A 24282-nucleotide genomic window follows, 5' to 3' on the forward strand; every position below is an offset into this window, starting at 1 on the left:
TGTGGTTTCATTTTAATGTTGATCAGAAGTGTGTGCTTCCTATTATGGATGGTATCTTCCTTTGTCCTCACCAGATGTGTCAAACTCATTTTAGGGGCCCCATTCAGCCCAATTTCATCTCAAGTGGGCTGGACCAGTAAAATCAGAGCTTAATAACATATAATAAATAACAACAACCCCAATTTTTTTCTGTTGTTTTAGTGCAAAAAAAGTACATTCTGAAAATGTTCATATTTAAGGAATTATCCTTTTACAAAACATTCTGAACAACCTATAATTTCTTAAGAAAGACATGCTAAATTTTAGCAATATCATGCCTCAGTTTATCATTTACACATTAAAACTTACAGAGCACACAGATTGTCTATAAAGGCGCAAAACATTTAGTCGTAGGTATCTGGAATTGAACAATATAGTATTTTACTTTATGATCAAAATGACAAAAGTCAGACAAAAAAAACAGCAAAATCAAGACAAAACATTACAAAATTGAGACAAACAGCACGAAACAAAAACAAAACAACAAAAACATGAGACAAAGGACAAAAGTCAGACAAAGCAAGACAAAATATGATAAAAAATGAGACAGAATGACAAAAGAACTATGAGAAATCTAGTATTTTACGTTATGATAAAAAAAAAACTCGCCATGATGTAGAAACTATTTTACATATTTTACAGTTGTACAAATTTTCAGTTTTCAATCAATATCTTCTCTGTAATTTTGACACTTTACAAAGTCATTCCGCGGGCCAGATTGGACCCTCTGGTGGGCCAGTTTTGGTCCGCAGACGGCATGTTTGACACCCCTGGTCTACACCATCCATAACTAAAAAGTGTTATCATCAGGCTGCTGGAGGGTCTCAGTTTTGTATTTTCTGCGTTGTATTTATATTATGATGCCCCTGGAGGCCAGAGAGAGAAACTGATACAGATCTTCAGTGCTGTACACCTGTAATGACTGCAGCTATAACTAGATGAGCCCTCAGTAGAGGGCAGAACCACGCCCTCCCTATACAACTGATGCAATATGTATCAATTTTGATCATGTACGTATCTCCCTCCCTACTTGATCTGCTGACCTGTAACTCCACAACTGCGCAGGGGACCTTAGACTGATCTTCAGTGCTAAGTTTGATCATCCTGACTTCAGCGGTTGGAGAGATATCGGACCGGACATAGTCACATACATACATACATACATACATACATACATACATACTTACCCAGCCAGATACCGCACCGAATGCAATAACCCCGCTGACGTTCGTCAGGCGTGGTTAATTAGTTTCTTTGTGTCTCCACATCCTACAGCAGGCGACACATGTTGGTGTAGGTTTTTTAATGTCTCTATCTCACTGATATAACGGCCTCTTACTTTCAAAGTCCCCTTGACTTCCTGGACCTGGATTTTTTAATTCTGATACATTTTGCAGTACTTAAAAATCACCTTGCATGTCTATAGATTGTTTCAGAAGTGAATCCTAATTTATTCTGGGATCTTAACGAGTTTCTCAGGCTGGCAGACACTGTTAGCTAGTCTGTAAAGTAATACTACACATGAAAATGAAATATTGCACATAAAGTTGAAATATTAAACACAAAAATGAAATTACACACATGAGGTAGAATTATAGCACCTAGAAAATTAAATGCTGCACATTGAATTGAAATCTTAGTCATAATAATGAATTGTTGCACAGGTACTGACCTATTGCACATAATACTTAGCTCATATTGTATAGACTATTGTGAAAAGTAGCATAGCAGATGACGTTCATATTACTTGTTTGTTCAGATTTTACATATATTTTTTGTTTTTAGTTGTTTATACATGACACACACAACACACATGTAACACTGTTATAACACTGTTTTTTCTTGTTGTTTTGATCATCTTGTTTATTTTCTTTATTTCTCTCAATATTTTTCTTTTAAATTTCTTAAAAATTATATAATTCTTGATGCTTATTGTCAATATTCTTAACCCGATGTGCATGCAAATCAAGAAAAAAAATCCTGAAATTTATTTTATTTCTATGGTATTGTCCAGTTTTTAATTTATATGAGGATTTTAAAGAAAAGAAGATTGATAAATGATGCAAATATAATGTGTATTGTGACAATTCCCTACCAGAAAAAAAAAGATTTTAGTGAGGTTGAATCTTATATAAAGTTGTTTAGCTTTTGAAAAGGGACAATTTCAATCTGTTTTTGATCAACTTTCATTTTTTTCACAGCTGTTATTATTAGTAGCATTAAGGCTATATTTAATATTTCATAATTTATTTGATTTATTTTGTGTCGGCTAAAGTCTGGCTCGTCTGTCTGGAATCCTGTTAAAGGCGACGCGTCGCTGTCTGCTGCTGCAGAGATCAGATGGGAAGAACATTTGAACAAAATGCTGCTCAAACTTAGGGGCCTGGATAACCCGGCCGGACTGTCTGCCCTCTGCCCGGCCACACACGGTCCTCCCGGGGGCTGCACTCTCTACTGAAACGGTGAGTTGACCGTCGGCGGCGGCGGCTCCTGCTTTTTGTAGCCGCCGTGGGAGCTAGCTAGCAGGCTAACGTCACATCTGTAACGGTGTGACCGGAGAGTGAAGCTCCACAAACTGCTGCTGCCGCCTGCAAGGAGGAGACGAGCGTCCGCAGAAACCTTTCCACGACACAGCTTGGTGGATTTGTGTAGCGCTGCTTATGTAGCTTGTCAACTCAGAGTGTGTTTGCAAGCCAGCTGTTGATTTTCTCAACAACACAGCAACAAAGTGCTGCTGTCATGTCCTCAGTGAGATGTGGACATTTTCTGGTAATTACTTTCCAAATGGAGGAGGCTCTGCAGAGAGGAGCTGCTTCAGCTGTAAATAAAGTCCAGATGACACTGTTGATCATTCTGCTGTCAGTTACAACATTTCAGTGTAATTATGTGGTGTCATCTGTGCAGAAACAGTCTGATATGATCCATATACTGCATGACATGCAACATATTCATCATGCATCATGTGCAGCTGCATGTCAGCCTGAGAGCTGTGACAGCAGCAGCATTATGACTGTAACTGTGATCCAACAAAGACGCTTGACACAGACACTTAAGGTTTTCAGTTGTACAAGACTGTCTGCTTCTAGACTGTCTCAAGTAAGAATCATTTGTGGTGTATTTTGGGTAAATTACAAACAGCACTACCAATCAAGTCAGCATCTCGTTGATTGGCTGCTGTTCTCCGCATTTTTCACCTCCTCATACATATGAGATGAAGATTAAAAGTGTTATTATGCAAGAAATGATCTCGCCTAATTTTAAGAGCTCCAGTAAAAGCTACAGAACTTCTATAGGAAGTTCATGAAGATGTTTCCCGTCTCATCCGAGAAGCATCTTCGGTTTCTAAGAACTGACAAAGTCCACATGGCACTGTTGATCATTCTGCTGTCAGTTAGAGCATTTCACTGTAAATATGTGGTGTCATCTGTGCAGGAACAGCCTGATATGATCCATGTACTGCATGACATGCAACATATTCATCATGCATCATGTGCAGCTGCCCCGAGAGCTGTGACAGCAGCAGCTTTATGGCTGTAACTGTGATCCATTAACAAGACTTAACACAGACACTGAGGGTTCTCAGTTGTACTTCTAGGCTGTTTCAAGTAGGAATCAATCAAGTCAGCATCTTCTTGATTGGCTGCTGTTCTCTGCATTTCTGATGTGAAGATTGAAAGCGTTATTATGCAATAAATCATCTCACTTAATTATAAGAGCTCCAGTACAAGCTTCAGGGTCTAGAAGATGTTTCCCGTCTCATCTAAGAAGCATCTCCGGTTTCTAAGAACTGACAAAGTCCAGATGACACTGCTGATCATTCTGCTGTCAGAACATTTCCCTGTAAATATGTGATGTCATCTGTGCTGAACACAGATCAGAAAAATGCATTTAAGCTGCAGAAAATGTGCTGCGCTGCTGTCACAGCCCTCTGAGTGTCATGCAGCTACACAAGAACCAGCTGTGATCAAACAAAAGACTTCAAACAGACTCTGAAGTTTCTCAGTTGTACTTCCTGACCGTCTCAAGTAGGAACCATTTGTAGTGTATTTTGGGTAAGTTAGGAGAAACAGCATCAGATCAGTGTTTCCATGGTTGGCTGCTGTTCTTTATGTGTTTTCCTTCTTCCACACATATGAAGATAAAAGACGTATTTCACTTCATCTCAGCGTTAATCTATTACTGTTTGAGAAAAAGCCAGGATGAGAAACAATGTTGTTTTAGGTATTATGGAATATGTTTTACTTATTAATAAATCTAATTTTGCATTTGGACAAGTCATGTTTAGTGGTAAATATAATTACTTTGGTGTAATAACTCCATTTTGGGGTGATGTTGAATTATTTTTGCTTTATTTTATGCTGAGAGGTGTTTGTAGTGTTTTGTAGCTTCCCATTTACGTTAGAAGGTGGATTGTATGTATATTGGCAAAACCGATCAGTGTAGTGTTGTTTTTAGAAGTTGAAATAGCTTTAAAGGACCAGTGCCAAAAAGTAATTGCAGTGCTTATATTGTGTCTGAAATGTTATTCACACATCAAAATGACTGGATTTTTCAAAACTAATGTAATTTTTAAAGATTATAGCATATGAGACAATCACAAAAGAGATCATTTACTAATTGTAAAGATAAAACCCATCCGTAAATCATGTTAATTACATTCTAATTATGGATGTTAGACAAAACAAACACAAACAGTCTAAACTTTAGAAATCATCCTGCAGTACTACCCATAATTATCCTAAATGTCAGGCCTGATAACACTATACTTACATTGTTTCACTCACAGTTGTTCAGTGACAAAACTAAAAGTTTCACAAAGACATCACTACCACCTACAGACATTAAATTCTGTATATATGCAGGATATGATTTATTTATTTAAACAAAAGCAGCTGCATATAAACTGGGTGACTTTAATAAGAAGTAGAAAGGTCAGTTTTTGGCAGACAAACACAGTTCACCTCTAAAATGACCAGAAACCTGATTAAAACTACATTTACAACAATAATTGACTTGTCAGTTGACAGAAAAATACAAAGCATCTGCTTTTATAATTGCTTGATGGTGCGTTTTGAGGAGGTGTGCCATATCAAGATGCTGATTAGACACCATGATTAGTACACAGGTGTGCCTTAGACTGCCCACAATAAAAGGCCACTCTGAAAGGTGCAGTTTTATCACAGCACAATGCCACAGATGTGGCAAGATCTGAGGGAACGTGCAATTGGCATGCTGACAGCAGGAATGTCAACCAACACCCCCCCCCCCCCCCCCCCCCCCTCAATAAAACAAAACTGCACCTTTCAGAGTGTCCTTTTATTGTGGGCAGTCTAAGGCACACCTGTGCACTAATCATGGTGTCTAATCAGCATCTTGATATGGCACACCTGTGAGGTGGGATGGATTATCTCAGCAAAGGAGAAGTGCTCACTGTCACAGATTTAGACAGATTTGTGAACAACATTTGAGAGAAATGGTGATATTGTGTATGTGGAAAAAGTTTTAGATCTTTGAGTTCATCTCATAAAAAATGGGAGCAAAAACAAAAGTGTTGCGTTTATATTTTTGTTGGGTGTATTTGTAATTTGGACTATTAATCAGTTACTAGAGGACATTTGAACATCCTTCTTTTCTATATGTAGAATAAACAAATATTGTAAAAACGATTGATTGAATGGGTAATGGAAATAATTGTTTGTTACCGCAATGATGAAATTTTAGAACCTAAACTGCATGTTTAGACTATGCTGAATGTTGGCTTTGTTGCATGGCCGTTCCATTAGGTGCATTTATTTTCGCTATTTAATAAAGTTGGTAGTGAGTATTCAGCTTAGAATTTATGATTTTGCCTATAAAATATTTAGCAATAACTTTTATAGTAGAATTATTGCCACACTACTTGAGAAATGCAGCCATGTGGCACTTAAGCAAGTGATTTTTTTAATCTACACCGATCTTGTAATGTACCATTTTTGTTCAGAAAGAGCTTCTCTGGTTATTTTGTTCAATTATTTTTCTTTCAAACTCAGCCTGGATGCACCATCTGCAGAAAACCAGCAGTAACAAGCCAGGAAAGAAAGCCATTACGGGAGCACTCTAACTTAATCTGAAAACACGATTTAACCGCCAACGCTCGGAGTCATGAAAGTTTTTCTCCCACCCAGATGCAGTCTCTGCCCATGGAGGTGGGAAGCAGCAGCAGCAGCAGCAGCAGCTCGGTGGTGCAGGTGTGCTTCCCCAGCGCTCAGGCCTCGGTGCTGGACAGCCTGAACCGGCAGAGGGAGGAGGGCAGGCTCTGTGACCTCTCCATCCACGTCCAGGGACAAGTGTTCAAGGCCCACCGCTGCGTCCTGGCCGCATCCTCACCTTACTTCCATGACCAGGTGGGTGTGCTGCATAGATATCATACTAAACCTGTTCTTCACTCAGTTTCCCATTTCAACACATTTTCTCACTAAGAGGCAGTTAAAGGGTATTCAATATACAGTCGAGGTCAAAAGTTTACATACACTTGTAAAGAACATAATGTCATGGCTCTCTTGAGTTTCCAGTTATTTCTACAACTCTGATTTTTCTCTGATAGAGTGATTGGAACAGATTCTTCTTTGTCACAAAAAACGTTCATGAAGTTTGCTTCTTTTATGACTTTTATGACAGAAAAAGTGACCAAATCTGCTGGGTCAAAAATATACATACAGCAATGCTAATATTTGGTTACACATCCCTTGGCGACAGACTGGCGACCTGTCCAGGGTGTCCCCTGCCTTCACCCGAGTCAGCTGAGATAGGCTCCAGCACCCCCTGCGACCCTAGTGAGGATAAAGCGGTGTATAGAGAATGGATGGATGGATGGATGGATGGATGGATGGATGGATGGATGGATGGATGGATGGAGGGATGGATGGATGAAAGTCCCTTGGCCATTTTCGTTTTAATTAGACGCTTTTGGTAGCCATCCACAAGCTTCTGGCAAGCTTCTGGTTGAATCTTTGACTGCTTCTCTTGACAGAATCGGTGCAGTTCAGTTAAATTTGTTGGCTTTCTGACATGGACTTGTTTCTTCAGCATTGTCCACATGTTTTCAATGGGGTTTAAGTCAGGACTTTGGTAAGGCCATTCTAAAACCTTAATTCGAGCCGATTTAGCCATTCCATTACCCCTTTTGATGTGTGTTTGGGGTCATTGTCCTGTTGGAACACCCAACTGTGGCCAAGATCCAACATTCGGGCTGATCATTTCAGGTTGTCTTGAAGAATTTGAAGGTAATCCTCCTTCTTCATTATCCCATTTACTCTCTGTAAAGCTCCAGTTCCATGGGCAGCAAAACAACTCCACAGCATAATACTACCACCACCGTGCTTGACGGTAGGCATGGTGTTCTTGGGGTCAAAGGCCTCACCTTTTCTCCTCCAAACATATTGCTCGGCATTGTGGCCAAACAGCTCGATTTTTGTTTCCTCTGACCACAGAACTTTTCTCCAGAAGGTCTTCTCTTTGTCCATGTGATCAGCAGCAAACTACAGTTGAGCCTTAAGGTGTCACTTTTGGAGCAAGAACTTCCTTCTTGCACGGCAGCCTCTCAGTCCATGGCAATGCAAAACACCCTTGACCATGGACACTGACACCTGTGTTCCAGCAGCTTCTAATTCTTGGCAGATCTGCTTTTTGGTGGTTCTCGGTTGACTCTTAACCCTCCTGACCAATTTTCTCTCAGCAGCAGGTGATAGCTTGCATTTTCTTCCTGATCGTGGCAGTGACAAAACAGTGCCATGCACTTTATACTTACAAACAATAGTTTGCACTGTTGCTCTTGGGACCTGCAGCTGCTTTGAAATGGCTCCAAGTGACTTTCCTGACTTGTTCAAGTCAATGATTCGCTTTTTCAGATCCATGCTGAGCTCCTTTGACTTTCCCGTTGTAGCGTTTGTGGGCATTTGTATCCACTGAGCCCTATTAAAATGGCTTCAGAGAAGTAACCAGCTGTAGTCACTCATAATCACTGACAAGAAGTTACGAGGCAATGCTATGAAGCTCATTTCATTGACACAACTTTCTAAGTCACCAAAATTGCTAATTCATGTTGCTGTATGTATATTTTTGACCTAGCAGATTAGGTCACTTTTTCTGTTAACCCATAATAAAGTCATAAAAGAACCAAACTTCATGAATGTTTTTTTGTGACAAAGAAGTATCGGTTCCAATCACTCTATCAGAGAAAAATCAGAATTGTAGAAATAACTGGAAACTCGAGAGCCATGACATTATGTTCTTTACAAGTGTATGTAAACTTTTGACCTCGACTGTAGGCTCTATATACCTACACAAATATACTATGAACTGTGCTTTTCTTTGACCTGTTAAACTCTGTTATTGCTTTTACTGTATGAGCACCATATAAACCCTGATGGCAGAAACATCATCTTCGATCCATACGAGAAGTATTACTTTACATTCAGAAGTGCACATGTGCCCAACTAAAGTCTACAGTCAACTAAAGTTAAAAAGAAAAGGTTATTGGTAAACTAGATCATAAATCTGTGACATCTATAGCTATTCTTCACATTTACAAGCCTTGCATAACAGAAAATAGTCGGTCTGATAAAACAAGTCTGCAATGGCAAAAAGGAGGTGATAGACATGACCTGGGTCAAAATGAATTAGAAAAAACTACCAAATAAAGGAAAGCAGCATTTCAAAATGTCCAGACATTGTAATAGATTGATAATCCATTTTAGGATTTTCACCATCAGGTTTGTGAATGGAATCACAGCAAAGCAAGCCCCAGAGAGATCAGGCATTTACTAATTAATATACAAGCAACATGGAGTTTAATTTATACATTACTCGGTGAGCATTCAACCTCCTGTACATGGAGTTTGTGTTGAGAAGATCAGCTGTCAGTTTTAGGAACAATGACAACTGAATTTTAGCCTATAAAACACCTGGACAGACTAATGAGTGTTCATGCAAAGACAGGCAGGTGACGAGTTTAGTCCCTCATATCTTTAAATATATCAGTTTATGCTCAGAGATGCGTACTGTAACAAAGAGCCTCAATCGCTGTCTGTTTACACTGTCAGATTTAACCTAAAAGCATCGGTAAAACACAATTGGTCTTCTGTTTTTGGTTTCTGATGATGGTTTACCTCAAACAAGAGGCTTCTTTACTTCAGTCCTAATGAACTGATGGGGAGTGTCAGATGTTTTGTTTATTGTCATCCCCTTACAGCTTAAGACTCACTAAGAACCAGGAACAAACATGCATCAAGGTGTGAATGATCTCAAGACTAAATGTCTTATAATAAATGTCATGTAATATAAATGCTGCATCTGTGTAAAAGAAATCTTCTTGTTGACATATAAAAAAACAACTAAAATGTCAATGTCTGAGGTTGTAACTGTTTTTTTATGTCTCCAACATTATGCGCAATATCGTGTGAGGAAATTTCTTCAAATGTGGTATAAACATTGACTTGAGTTGTAGCATATATTTTTAAAAAATCAGTTCCATGTCTTTTCTTAGACACTTTTCCTTGAGGTCAATTAGTGAGCCGGATACGTCAAATGATAGTTCACTTTTTCAGGAAAGCGCCAAATTTGGTACAGACATAATATATCACCATACAATTGATTTAAGAGGAGTACCCCAAAAATCTAAGCCCCCTGGTGGCCGCCATTTATAACACTGTTATAAATGGCTTTATTGAATCCGCAGACCCTTAAACAATGGGGGTAGATCTTGAAAGTAACTTTGTATCTGCCGTATAAGGGAGATACTACATAAATAGGTTTAGCAAGGCGGCCATATTTGAATTGAAAATGGCGGCCACCAGAGGGCTTAGATTTTTGGGGTCCTCCTCTTAAATCAATTGTATGGTCATATACTATGTCTGTACCAAATTTGGTGCTTTCCTGAAAAAGTGAACTATCGACCCCAAATTTCGGTCTCATCCGCCTAACTAAATGGAAAATGTCAAGGAAAGATGTTTCATAAGGAAATTGGAAAAGACAATTAAGCTGCGCTAACACTGCATTACCATGCGGCAGTGGATGTTACTTCATATATGGACAGTATAATCTTAAATTTGGTAAAGGATGGTGCAGCGTATCCTACTCTGAAGGCGATAAGGAAAGGGAAGCATTCAAGCACCTTTTATTAGCATTTAAAGATTTTACCCTACTCTAGCATGGCTGCTACTTGCTTCCTTCAGGGTCATTTCACTCAGTTAGGAAAAGAAGACTAATTATCTGCATCCTCAAATTCAAGGATAAACCGATGAGTTTGAAGGTAAAAGGTCACCGTGATTTCACAAAACACATTTTCAGCTATTACTAGGGAAATTTAGACACTAATTAAGACCAGATTTCACACAAATGTCTAATTGGATGAAACAGAGTGATGACATTTTGTGTGCAAAAGGTCAATGCCACTGTGGTATGATAGTGTTCTAAAAAAAACACTTTTCCAGCTGTTATTCAGCACTATAACTGAGGAACAGAAATGGAAGACTTTGACTGTATGTCACATTTGATTCACATGAATTTCTTTAAACTTCTTCTCTACATACTGTATATAGTTTGAGCATGGAAAGACAAGGATGTAAACTGTAACTTCACCGGTTTACGGAGAGATAAAACCGGTTTTCACTTCACAAACCAGAGACCAATACTGTTTGTACAGTTTAAGAGTTTTTATTTGTCACAGTGGAATGCAACGTGACTGTTCCATAACAACAAGCTAAATCATTTTGGCTCAGGATAAGAAAATGAATAAAACAGAGTATATCAGAGCACAAATTAGGAATTAAAAGAATAAAGGCCCGCAGTGTGATAGCAGCCTCATACAGTCATTTTATTATATTTTAATTATTCTATTTCAAGAGAGTCTTACTCATCTGCCAAAGAGCTGCATACTGACACTTGGTGGGAGGTTGAATCGGACCCCTGTGATGAGTCTGAGAGGCTGGCAGAGAGATTGTGTTTGTAGATGCCAGAAATTCACTTGGACTTGGATTGTGACCAGGAGTTTCATTTCCCAACATGGTGTGAAACAAGAGACGGATAGGAGGGTTGGGGGGGGGCAGAACAAATCATTACAAACTGACAAAGGTGTCACTGTGGTGTATTGATCTCCATCCGCCTCCAGGTACTACTAAAGAACATGTCCACGGTCACCATCCCGGCGGTGATGGACCCGCTGGCGTTTGAGAGCGTGCTGAGCTGCGCCTACACCGGTCAGCTCCGGATGCTGCGCGACGACATCGTCAACTACCTCACGGTGGGCAGCGTCCTGCAGATGTGGCACATCGTGGACAAATGCACTGAGCTGCTGAAGGAGGGCCGAGCTGCGGTGGCAGGAGGAAGCGGAGGAGGAGGAGGAGGCGGTGGTGTGCAGGATGGAGCGGAAGGAGGTGGAGGGTCTGCCAACCCCGGGTGCAGCAGCAGCAACGGCGACAGCGGTGCAGGGGGCGAGAATGGAGCCGGAGGTAACAGTGGTGTCGGTCGAGTCCAGGTTGCAGAGTCCAACGAGCCTCAGCGAGCCTCCCAGCCCCCCAGCCGGCCTTCAGTGAGCGAGAGCCAGAGTCCCAGCAGCACCAACTACTTCAGCCCCAGAGACGGCAGCAGTTTTGGGGGAAGCGGAGCGGCAGCAGCTGGAGCTTCAGTGGATGGAGGGGCAGCGAGCAACACCCCCAGCTACTGCACGCCTTCAGGAGGAGAGGAAGCCTTCCTCATCGAGGAGGAGGAGGAGGAGGTGGAGGAGGAAGAGGAGGAGGTGTTGTACCACCAAAGGAAGAGGGGGAGAGGAGGAGGCAGCGGGAGGAGGAAGAAAATGAGCTCGGTGTCGGAGCAGGAAGTCGGGGTCAGCGACAGCTTTGGTGTGTCGTCCTATCAGGTGAGTAACACACCTTCAGTTCATCACAAGTTTCATTTACATCACAGTCATTTTAGAAATCAACTTTGTTTTCATGTTTGTGTCTCTCAGTAATCTATAGTATTTTCACCACCTTTATTTACATTTACTATATTACAAAATCTAAAAGTCATTTCTATTTCCAAAAACTTTTCTTCAAAATTAACAACAATGTAGGGTTTTATTCAAAAGATCTACACTACTGTTGAAAACGATAGTGTAGTGTGGGGCCACCCAGACAATTTAATGTTTTCCATGAAAACACACTTTTATTCATGTCCTAACATAACTGCACAAGGGTTTTCTTGTAATCAATTGGCCTTTCAACGCCATTAGCTAACACAATGTATCATTAGAACACAGGAGTGATGGTTGCTGGAAATGTTCCTCTGTACCCCTATGGAGATATTCCATTAAAAATCAGCTGTTTTCAGGTAGAATAGTCATTTACCACATTAACAATGTCTAGACTGGATTTATCATTCATTTCATGTTATCTTCTTTGAAAAAAATGCCTTTCTTTCAAAAACAAGGACATGTCTAAGTGACCCCAAACTTTTTAATGGTAGTGTGTATATATTAGTTGAAGTGCCGTTACTTATAATACTGTAATGTTTTATTGTGTTTCTTTATTATCACATTAGATATGCTACTCTATAAAATTAATAGCATTGTAACCTCAATATGTATTACAGTGAAGTACAGTAATATATCATATACTTTTTGTAAAGTTAATTCCTAATATGTAAATTACTCTCATATAACCACATCCTAAAGAACACAACAGGGTCTGAACTGTAATGTTTAGGCTTGTTAAGTTACTTTTGTAAAGCCATTAATAATCCTTTTTGTTATTGCCGTTATCCTTGTTGTGCTACAAAACAATGTTTTCTTGAAATGACCTAACTGTTTAATCTTGTTTTTGTTTCATGTTTGTAATCTTATTGATTTGTTAAGTTGGTTTTATAATCTGAGATTTGCCTTGCTGTGAAGCCTGTTGTAACTTTTCTCTCGAAAAGTGTGATACAAATGAAGTTATTCTTATTATTATTACTTAACCCCCTAAAGGAAATCACAGTGTTATAGTAGGAGTTAAATTATCACAGAACATACATCAAAAATACTATTTAAAATATGTACTATATTTAAAATAATAATAATAAAATATAATTTTAAAATGTTTTAGAATAACTTGAGAATTCTTGCAGTGCAAATTAAAATTCTTCAAAACAAGAAACAGGGTTGGGATGACTTTCTGCAGCGGTTCTTACTAGAAACCTTCAACTGTTTTTCCCCCATTGCTAATATGAAAACTTTACAGATGTTATATGACAGGAGTCAGTTTATTTAGTCCTGACTGATTCTTCTCTTATTTCTGATATTATTTAGTACTGTAAACATCCTAAATACGTTGTTCTCATTAGTACTTAGTTTCTACACAGTGATTAACTTCAGAGAAAAGACATTTAATAAGTACATTTCACATGATTCCATTGATGTTTTCATTGGCTCCAAATCGTTCTGAAACAATCTTTTGAAAATACGAAATTTTCTTGCAACTGGACTTTTGTTTTTGGTTTTTTGAAAATGTTTCACCTCATTTCAAAGAGAACTGAGGAAACTTCTTGCATGAGAAGTGAAACAACTTCAGGAAACAAAGAGAAAAGTCTGGTTGCCTTTGACTGAAGCACTTCAGATTCCAATGACCTGGATGATGGTGAATCTCCAGAGACACAAAGTTTTCACCTACAGCAAATAACAGATGTGCTGCGTTTAATGACAGGATGGAGAGGACTCTGCATTGCCTCTGCAGAAGCGTCCGACCTACAGCCAGCCCAGCATCATGCCCCGCAAACAGTGGGTGGTGGTGAAAACCGAACGCACGGAGGACGACGACCTCATCGTGGTGTCGGGGGAGGAGGGAGGAGAAGACGAGGAGGACGAGGAGGAGAGGGAGATGGAGCTGGCACGAGAGAGGGACCGAAGCGACTTCAACATCTCCAACGTTAGGAGCCTTTCAGCCGAGCTGGGGGGCCGAGCCGAGAGCGACATGGACTCACAGGTATCCTGGCAACTGTTTCTGTTGGTTAAAAAAATGAGACAAATGTGGTGGAAACTGGTGCTGTTTGTGCTTTTATTCGACTGAAAGAGGATGGAAAATTTGCAGTTTCTGGTTGGCCACAAACAAGTGCAACTTAACAACTTAGCAGCATCTTTCTTCAGGTAAAACAAACATTTAGCTACCTGACTAACATAAAATATTATTTTGAAAATTTACATGTTTCTCTGGGTTCATGCTTGCATGTAAGAAACACAATATGTAGACCCTGAGCCAATGGTCTATAGAGAATATTGTATAACATGATGTTGCTTTAATGCTTTAAAATTTTGCAAAAATTGTCCCAGTGCAGCAAAATCAAGTTCTACTGGTAAGTTTTTTTAGTCAGATAAGATAAGACAAGAAGCTTTATTGTCATTGCAAGGGTATACTGAAATTCTGTATTATTATATGTTTATATTTAATGTATTTCATTTATTATATAATTCTTTAGTCAGTGCATCACATAAAAATCTCCCCTGTCTGTCTGTAGGTGGATTACTGCCAGTCTTCAGAAGACTACCTCAAGTTTGAAGGCAGTTTAATGGAACAGACATTAGCTCAGCACCTTCATGACAGCGCTGCGGGTCAGAACCAGAACACTAACCGAGCCGTGTCGGCGCTGCTGGGTCAGGTTCAGTCTGCAGCCACGGCCCGGGCCCAGCTCTTCCCCCTGGACATGCAGGGGAACCAGATCCTCCTCTACAGCCAGGCCTCCGGACTCTCCCTGGACGCCGCCGCGCCTCCCCTGGGGATGGCAGGTGGTATGATCGGAGGAGCCTCGTTTAAAGGACCCGGTCTGGAGCACGGTGCGGTCCACTTGTCAGTGCAGGGGGGTCTGGGGGTCGATGGTACGGACAGCGGGGGGATGGGAGGTGGAAGTGGCTGCGGTGGCGGCAGCAGCAGCTCCGGGGGTTCAGGGAAAGTGTTCATGTGCCACTGTGGAAAGACCTTCACCCACAAGAGCATGAGGGACCGCCACATTAACATGCACCTGGACCTGAGGCCCTTCCACTGCCCCGTCTGCGCCAAGAAGTTCAAAATGAAGCATCACCTCACGGAGCACATGAAGACGCACACGGGCCTGAAGCCGTACGACTGCCTCAGCTGCGGGAAGAAGTTCATGTGGCGCGACAGCTTCATGCGGCATCGGTCGCACTGCGAGAGGCGCAGCGGGCTGGGAGAGGGCGGCGAGGGCGGGAGCAGCAGCGACGGAGGCCGAAGAGGAGGAGGAGGAGAGGACGGACCCGATTTGATCTCCTCCCCTCACCTCCTCCTGTCTGCAGGCGAAGGCGCACAGAGCGGCATCCTGGGAGGAGGAACGAGGGGAGGAGCGTCTGTTCCACATCTGTCTGCTGCTGTTCTGTCACCGCAGCACGCCGGCGTCTCGGCTGCAGGAAGCAGCAGCAACAACAGCGTGAGTAACAGCAACAGTGCTGCTCTGAGCAACAACATTTCTGCAGCGGGGGCCCTTCTAGGGGTCCCTCCGAGTCCGGGTCAAGGTCCAGGTTCTGGGATGTTCGGTGGTCTCGGCTTGGGTCGGAATGTCTGTGATGAAGACGTGTGTGAAGTCAGTGCCAATGAAAGTAGCGTGACTTAAACCAAACGTGTGCGTTCCATCCAACGGGTGCCTCCTTCCAAACAGTCGGACGTCTGGTTCCTGCTGCTGTTTGAAAAGGTTGTTGTAAGCTCAGTGCTTCACTGATAACAGCATTTAGAACAGACGGTGTACTTTGTCCAGAAACAGGCGAGGCTCCCGTTGGACACACAACCTGAAGGACCTGTAATGTTTACAGAAAAACGACACTTTGAGATTCCAGTCGACTGTTGTGGCGTGAAGTTTCTGAAACAGACTTGTGGTTTTGCTGATGCCATCATAAGTCATCCGCATTTCTCACAAAGACTTTAGGAAACTTGCCTCCGAAACGTGGCCTCATAAAAATGGACATTTTGTCTCTGAGTAAGCTATTGTTTTAAATATCTGAGACGTTATTAGAGTTTATTTTTTGGTTTTGTGGGAGAGTGTTTGTGGAGAGGAAACAACAAACGACCGTGTTTCACTAACTGTTAACTTCTGTGGCAACATTATAATATCAGTAGAGTAGAAAAATGGCTGTTCTAAATTGCTGTGATTTCCTGCAGTATTGTATTGTGACATATTTCTGTAATCAGATCAAAAACACAAATCTGCAAAACAAATTAGGAATGAAGGAAAAGACTGAATTCATGTGGTGTTATTTTTCTAAATAGGCACAGGACTTTACTAGATTTGGTGAAACTCGCTCAGCTGACTTAAACTCTTCTGAATTAAGAAGAAGCAGAGAAGTTGCAGATTTGTGTGTTTTCTTGGATTTCCTCACAGCAGCAGTGATGGATCTTTTCCTGCCTCAGTGTCAGATGTAACAAACCTAACTGTCAGCACTGCCAAGTTGTTTTCAGTGATACTGGTTGTGCTTTTTTTGAAGCTCGTCCTGCGTTACCGTTGAGACTCAGATATTTATCCTCATCACTGACCGACCTCAGTCACGTCCACAGGGACGGACGTTTGCCAGACAGGAACTCTTTGGTCTTTTGGCTGCTTATTTATTCATCTCTACCAACCTGTACAGCTAATTAGCTTGAGCCTTATTCAGACGTGGTTTTCAAAACTTGATGTTTGGGTGTTGTAGCAAAAGCTAGATCTGTTAGTCCTTTTACCTTTATGGTTCAGCTCTGCATAATCAGCCACAACATTAAAACCAGCTGCCTAATGAGGAACCATAGAGGAGTCGCTAGTGGATCCTTTAGGTCTTGTAGTTTGCAGGGTGAAGCCTCTACGTTCTTTCTTTCTTTCTTTCTTTCAAGTTTATTTGAAAAAGGACAGTGTGCAGTTACATTAAAAAGATGGCTGCACCAGATTTAGCATCATGCTAATTTCCATCTGTAGTCCGACGTATCCCCCAGATGCTATGTTAGATGTGGATTTGGGGAGCTTGGAGGCTGGGTCAGAAACTGGAGCTCTTGGTCATGTTCCTCGAGCAGTTTTTGAGGTGTGTTAGGCCACAACGTCCTGCTGAAGGAGGCTGCTGCTGCCGGTATTGCAGTTATCATTCCACGCCATTTCACCCAGATTTCAAAGGTTTTCCTAGTTAATGTCATGTATTTTTTGGAGAAAAAAATCATGCAAAAACTTCTACTTCAACCATGGAACTTTGCAAAATCCTACAGTTTTACTAGAAATACCTTTTGAATTCTGAATTTTCGACCGTACAGTAGGCCCTGTGTGTTTAATTTTAGAACTTCAGCGATTCTTTTAAAGCATCACCAGTTGCTTATTATTCACAGGATTAGGTATATTTTTTTTTCTACTAAAGTTATTGCTCTGTGTGTCTGGATGAGAAAACATTTCTGCAACAATGCAACGTTGCACTCTCTTATATACCTCATATTATGTATTGTTTTGATAATTACATTAATGCTACAAGTTGGTGAACTTTAGAAATGTTATCTCTTCCAGACACATGGAGCAAGATGAATCCTTTGTTACACAAAGACCCAAACCACTAAAGCTGGAACTTGAACTGTTTATTTGCTGAACTAATTAGCTCAACAGGTACCATACACACATATAAAACCTTGAAATCAGCATAATCAAATATTTACCTGACAATTAAAGCCACTAAATATGATTGTAAAGCCTCTGAAAACTACAAAAAATGTGTCATCTTTAAATGAGACGTTTAGATTAAATAAGTTTTGATGAAATGTTGGAACTTTGGTTCTATTTTCTGACTGAACCACACATCACTGAACTGTTGGAAAGTTGAAAAATCCAACAGTTCTTTATGTGTTTACTAAATGGAGCCATTTTGGTAATTGTCTTTGAATATAACACACCTTTCAAACGTGCGGCAGGTTTTGGGATTCAGAGGGTTAACTGAGGATTAACTCAGGTGTTGATTGGTCGTCTGGATGTGATGACAGCAGCTGATTGGCTAACTGTATCTACACGCCTGTGGAGGAGCAGCTTTAGTGTTTGTGCTCCTTCCTGAAAAAATATACTGTTAAAATGTCTTAGAAAGTGGATTTTCTGGCTCTGAAGCTAATTTTAGGAAGGGTTAGGGTGTGGTAGTGAATTTTTGATGCAGCGCCAAATGAAATGTTGTTGTGACAAAACTAAGATGCTTCAGCCCACAACAAAAATTTGATTGGAATTGAAGGAATATCAGTGAAGCTATGAGGTTTGGGATGCACTGTGGTTTGGTGGTTATTATTATTTTAATTTCTGCTTTTAAAAAATGATTACAAGTTCCAACTTTTTCTTCAGGTTTCTGGGATATTCAGTAAAAAAAAAAATCTGCCAACTTCAATGAAAACTAAACCACTGGTGAGGCTTTAAAGATGCTTCATAAGAATCGCTGAAGTTATCACATATTCTTTCAACTATTTTCAAAAATTCATACCTCAAAAAGTATGTGCAGTAGAGCTGTGGGATTTTGAAAGATTCTGTGGTTTAGGCAGAAATGTTTGCATAATTTTTTTCAAGAAAATCCATAACTTCAGCTGGGAGGTGAGTTGGCATGGAATGGAACTTGTGTGTTAAGGCCGTGTGCTTTGTAACATCCACAGGACCAAATGTTCTCCAGCAGAACTTAGACTGTAAGCAGATGTTTCAGTCGGTGGTTTTAATGTTGTGGCCGATCACTGTAAACTCGACCTGTAACTGATAAGCTCATAACTTCTCCTCTGCAGCTTTTACAGCAGGAGGAGGCTGATTTACAGTTTTGCTGCTGCTTTCACTTTCTTACTTTGATGTTCACAGAGTTTTTTGCGCTTGGAGGAGTATTTTATCATCACTGTAAATATATAGAAATATATGTTATCTACTCATCAGACCTGCGGCAGAGTTTAAACGCCGCTGGTCTGCTTTTAATGGGTTGTAGAGGAAATATGTGAACGTGTTCTCCACTGGGTTCTCCACTGCATCTGTTCAGTTCAATGACAAGCATCACAGTGGTCTTATTAGAGCTCTACAGGATACCTCCTCTGAACGGGTGACAGAGTGGGTTTAGTTTTGGACCCAAATGAAAAGAAAACCTCATTTTTCAGTAGCACAGGAAGAAGTCACAGGATTTTTCAGTTTTACATGAATACATTTCTGTAGTTTCCACTGGTGTTTTGTTTTACTTTGAGCCACACAGGTCCTGACCTACCAGACATTAGTAAATGTTGAGAGAGTTTCTATGTTCTGACACGTTATATGCAGGACTTCCGGTACATTTATTATATCTGTGAATGAGATATTTTAATAATGAAGCATAGTAGAAGCTTAAACAGCAGGTATTTCTTCTGGAACAGAGGATCTGATCAGATTCTGGAGCACCTTTCTGCATAAATTTAGATAATAATGAGAGACTTCCCCAAAAAATATTCACTTAAAGTTGAAATCGATGCCACATGTGTTGGTGTATTGTGTTTTCTTATGAGCTAATTGGCTTAATTAGGAGGAAACTGATTGTTCTTATTATTTAGGAGACAATCTGATTAGATTTTAATGTGCCTTGCTGCATAAATGTGCATATTAATGAAGTTTTAGTGATTTTTGGAAACTTTTCGGAGCAAACGTGTTTGGACGTCATGTTAGAAGATGTAATGGCACTAAAGTAGTGTTTTTGTCCATCTGTCTTCAGCAGCAGTTTTAGTTTTGTTTTGTGCTGAAGTGAAGGTGGTGTGATGATGAAGGACGCTCTAGTTTGGAACATAAAGCAAATACTTGTTGGCTGAGAAGACTAGATTAACGGATTAAGTTCAATTTCACTTTTTGGAACAACTTTTATTCTGTTATCATACAAAATTAAAATAAATTGACCCGTCGAACACTATAAATACTGTCTATCCTCAAAATAAATGTAATTAATTGCACAGTGAAAGTTTTTATACGGAACATTTTGTCATGAAGTCGGTTGATTAAGTCCAAATTAAATGTTAGAAAATAAAGAAAAAAATAGGACGGTATTATCGGTCACTTGCCACGTTTAAGCTGATAGTAGATTGTTGATAATGATACATTTTAAGAAAGATAAATTCTTTAATTATATTACCATTCGCTGTAGTCTGCAGCTATGTCCATCCTGCTGCTGAATAAATATCAGCTCCATGTTACTGGTCAGAGTTCAGGGCTTGAAGCTCATGTTTGTTCACTCACAGTAGAGCAGAATTCATGACGCTAAACACAGGTCAGTCTGTTTACAATAAACCTCATAGTTCTTCATAACACCGTGTTCTGTTCTTTACTGCACTGTGGTTTAAATACAGCATCAGTTCTGCTTCTATACTGGGAGGCCGTAGTTACTATTTAATGTTAGCACTGTTCTAATACCAGTTCTGTGTGATGCATTTAGGGACCATGTTATTACTGCTGAGAGGACACACTGACAGGCTGTTCTCTGTTTTTACAGTTAAATCTTCACTTTTCCTCAACTGCAAACCAATTTAGTTGATGTTCAGCACATTTCTGTAATGATTAGATTTCTGAAGTACTACTTACATTAGTTTAAAAGGATATATCAGAAGACATTGTTTTAGAACTTAAACTAATTCTGTCCCATGCAGCTCTTTAATACTTCATATTGGGGAACCATATAAGTTTACACATAAAACATTTTTCCTTCAGCTGAGCTTCATAAAAAGTCATCAGGGAAACTCTTTGGTTACAGGGAGACGTTTCTTAGAGTCGATTTAAATCAGAAACTCAGAACCTGCTCTGGACCAGGTTAGCTCTGCAGCATCAGTTACCATAGAGATCTAGCAGGTTAAATGAGAGACTCCATGAGCTCTACATACCTGCTAACCACTAATCTAGCAGTTGAGCTCTCTGCTACAACAATCTGCCTTCTCCTTTCAAACTGTGCTGTGCATACTACAAATGTGGCTGGGTTTATGTGTTTTTAAATGGTGCATCTTTTCTTTCCCAGACTTGTCCTGGTCTGTGACTGACTGCAGCTGTTTCAGTGTTCCTTCACCTCCGCTTGTGAACTTTAACACTGCAGAAATCAGAGAGCCACAGTAGCTACAACACAAAGCAGTTAACACACGACCTCATAGACGTTTTCAAGCCTTTAGAGATGTTTAATGGCTGCAGTTATGTGAAGAGAAGCAGAGTTAGTGTCTTACCTTCTGTGAAGGCTCAGTGTGGATGTTTTATAAGCACGTTTGGAGCTCTGTGTCTGCTGGTGGTTGTGTGTTGAAGTGGGATCTCCAGCGTTTGTTCTCTGAGCTGCTGCAGAGGAAACATGGAGCAGAATGTGTGAGAGACGTGTGAACACTAAAGAAGTTAACGTGATCATAGATGACTCAAAAACAACTCATGAACAGAGAAATGTTTTGATTCAGACAGAAATGTGTGGATTAATACACTTAACAAAAATATAAACAAACATTTTTGTTTTTGCTCCCATTTTTTATGAGATGAACTCAAAGATCTGAAACTTTTTCCACATACACAATATCACCATTTCTCCCAAATGTTGTTCACAAATCTGTCTAAATGTGTGACAGTGAGCACTTCTCGTTTGCTGAGATAATCCATCCCACCTCACAGGTGTGCCATATCAAGATGCTGATTAGACACCATGATTAGTGCACAGGTGTGCCTTAGATTGGCCACCATAAAAGGACACTCTTTTTGTGTTTATATTTTTGTTGAGTGTATTTGAGCCACAGTCTGACTGACAGAATAGTTTCTCCTTCTTGCATCCACTAACATTAACTTCTCCACGTCATGCAGATGTATACAGGAGAGTCGACATGACAGCAGTTTGTCTCTGATAAAGATTATTATAGATTTAGTTTAACCCTTTAAAACTGGTCGTCCGCTTGTATTCAGACTGCAGCTGAGATGTCGTATCCATTCCACCAATACCGGTTTATACATATTCAATACGTACCTAGGAATCTTTTACAAGCACTGGTTTCTCGTATTACCATTCAGTAGTAGGGCCTACATTATGTATCTGTTATTATTAGTATATATCTATTCTATGTGCTGTAGATAAATTAACAATCTCCACTTAATTTAGCATCACCTGGAAAGCAGAAACAGAAATACATATTTTTTTTATATAATTGTGAACAAATTCAGGTGTCAAGGGGTTAAACTTTGGTACAACGAGCACGGAGAAACTTAGAGCATCAAACACTTGATTTCCTGGATTCTGGTGAATTTTCTGCATCAAATCATGGAGGAAACGTCTTCATCTGTTTAAAGGAACACAACATTTACGGGTTAAATCTAATTATAGTGGAATAGGACGCAGTAAAGCTTCTGTGTTACTAAATATTTATTTTCCTGTAGATGAACTTTGAATATTAACCCTGCTGATGGAACACATGGAGACCAGATTTACTCCTCTAACCTCTCTGAATGTGGCAACATTTCAAAGGAAATGATCTTTAAGAATCTGGACTTTGTGCACATTCAGAACAGATCACACATGTCTGTGTTTGACACTCTGCAGATTTAAGACTGTCAGGAGGAACGTTGCACCCATGAGCTAACATACAGCAGCATCTTTTGGTGTTTGTTTCCAACCTGAAATCTCTGGTTGTGTATTGAGATGTGACTGCAACAGACATGTAGATTAAAATCCCAGAAATAATCAATAAAACTTAAAAAACTTGTTACTGAAAAGTGCAAATACGGAAACTACAAAAAGAGGCCGTCATAGTTTGATCCTATATCACTTCTATATCATTTTTCTTAAAGTTTTGCCCTCTTAAAACAAACAAAACTGACTGGTTCACATTTTCAGTTGTTCGAGGCCCTCAGGTCTTGGAGTTGTCGATGCCTTTCAGTAAGACTCCACATGATGAGGTGTGGTTGAAGTTTTAGCTCTGCAGCTTCACGTCTCAGTGACAGAAGAGCTCCTTTACGAGAGAAGTAAAAAGGTGAAAGGATTAAAGTTGCTGCTGAAAACTAGACTCGAGTATTTTTGTTATTTTTGTACATGACACCACTCCAGATTCTTACATGTCGTCCGACTGACCAGCTGATTGTTGAACAGTGATCACACAAAACCACATCTGTAAGTCCTGAGTGGTACCAATAATGTCATTAACATCAGTGTTCACCTGCCATGTATCAGAGTAACGGATTAATAAATCATTTGGTGAGAATCACTGACTTCTGCTTGTCTTTTTTTACTGTGAATCTCTGTTGTTTTCCGAGGTGCTTCAGTGGAGGAGAGCTGAACTTGGTTTTGGTTCTGGAAGAAGTTTTACATCTCATTTGAGAAGTTTCTTCGCTTCTCACTGTTTATGAGTCTCAAGAATTATTCTGACAAACATCAAAAATAGTTATTGATCAGTCATGATGTTATAAAAACTGAAAGCTGACCTTCGTCAGTAACAAACGTAATTTCGTATGTTCAGCATAAGCATTTCATTTTTAAAAATTACTACCAAAAGTACGTCTGGATGTTATTATAGCTACCTTTATGCTGCAGTTTCACAATGTGTCCACAAGATGGCAGTAAAACACGCAATTATAAATACAGAAATACTGAATAGCTTTTTCAGCAGAGAAAAGGGAAATAAGGAAAAGATAATTTTTACAACTCTGTATAGTTAATGAAAATGACGTTTAAGAATGTATATTTTCAGCCGCGAACTTCTGAGTGAAAGTATCACAAAATTATCTCCAGGTTGTTGCTTTTTGTGTTTTTTTTAAACTTATTACTAATGTAGGACATGCAAGTTGAACTGTAGTAGCGAAAAAAAGACAAATATTAGCATTAAATTACAAGGAATGTTCTCTCCCAGCTCAGCACTAATTACTAAACTCTGCATTTGGCTTCAGCAGCTTAAATCTTCACACCGTGTGACTCAAACAACATATGATCTGGATCAGAGCTCAGAGGTTCAATATACTGAATGAACAATACAAATAAAGCTCTGAACATTGTTTAGGCTTCCATCTTGTCAAAGAGAGCACGGACTTCTACAAAGTAGTCATTTAATCACAAGATAGAGGTGTCTTTATGCTGCATTACTTGAAACACGTTCACTTTGACATGAAATTGGTGTCTTTTTTGTAATTCTTGTTCAAAACAAGCCCAACTAAATTAACCATGATTCAATGTTGAAAAGAAATGAAAAGAAGTAAGCTTCCAAGTAGGGTGAATACTTCTAATAGGCTCTGTGTTTCTGCCCTGCACAGTTATATATTGTTTTATTTACCGTCTCAGACACCATTAAA

General features: G+C 39.8%; 1 protein-coding gene and 1 long non-coding RNA gene across 2 annotated transcripts in view; one reads left to right on the forward strand and one right to left on the reverse strand.

Moving 5' to 3' along the window:
- Positions 1 to 21745, reverse strand: part of LOC127536272 (uncharacterized) — a 578171-nt gene extending 556426 nt beyond the window's left edge. Inside the window, exon 1 of the long non-coding RNA XR_007945270.1 lies at positions 21621 to 21745. This is a non-coding gene — a long non-coding RNA (uncharacterized LOC127536272). The remainder of the gene's footprint in view (positions 1 to 21620) is intronic.
- On the forward strand, positions 2322 to 23201 carry zbtb22b (zinc finger and BTB domain containing 22b). Its single transcript, XM_022221999.2, has 5 exons — positions 2322 to 2501; positions 6204 to 6422; positions 11186 to 11932; positions 13734 to 14012; positions 14542 to 23201. Exons 2-5 carry the CDS (start codon positions 6204 to 6206, stop codon positions 15646 to 15648), a joined length of 2352 nt encoding a protein of 783 aa, XP_022077691.2. The 5' UTR covers positions 2322 to 2501; the 3' UTR covers positions 15649 to 23201.
- The last annotated feature ends 1081 nt before the right edge of the window (positions 23202 to 24282 follow it).

This window comes from Acanthochromis polyacanthus, chromosome 11, assembly GCF_021347895.1.
Source record: "Acanthochromis polyacanthus isolate Apoly-LR-REF ecotype Palm Island chromosome 11, KAUST_Apoly_ChrSc, whole genome shotgun sequence".
Lineage (NCBI taxonomy): Eukaryota > Metazoa > Chordata > Actinopteri > Pomacentridae > Acanthochromis > Acanthochromis polyacanthus.

Coding starts and splice junctions, on each gene's coding strand:
- zbtb22b (XM_022221999.2), top strand. CDS start 6,204: ATGCAGTCTCTGCCCATGGAGGTGGGAAGCAGCAGCAGCAGCAGCAGC. Junction 6,423..11,185: donor CACCTTACTTCCATGACCAG/GTGGGTGTGCTG, acceptor ATCCGCCTCCAG/GTACTACTAAAGAACATGTC. Junction 14,013..14,541: donor AGAGCGACATGGACTCACAG/GTATCCTGGCAA, acceptor GTCTGTCTGTAG/GTGGATTACTGCCAGTCTTC.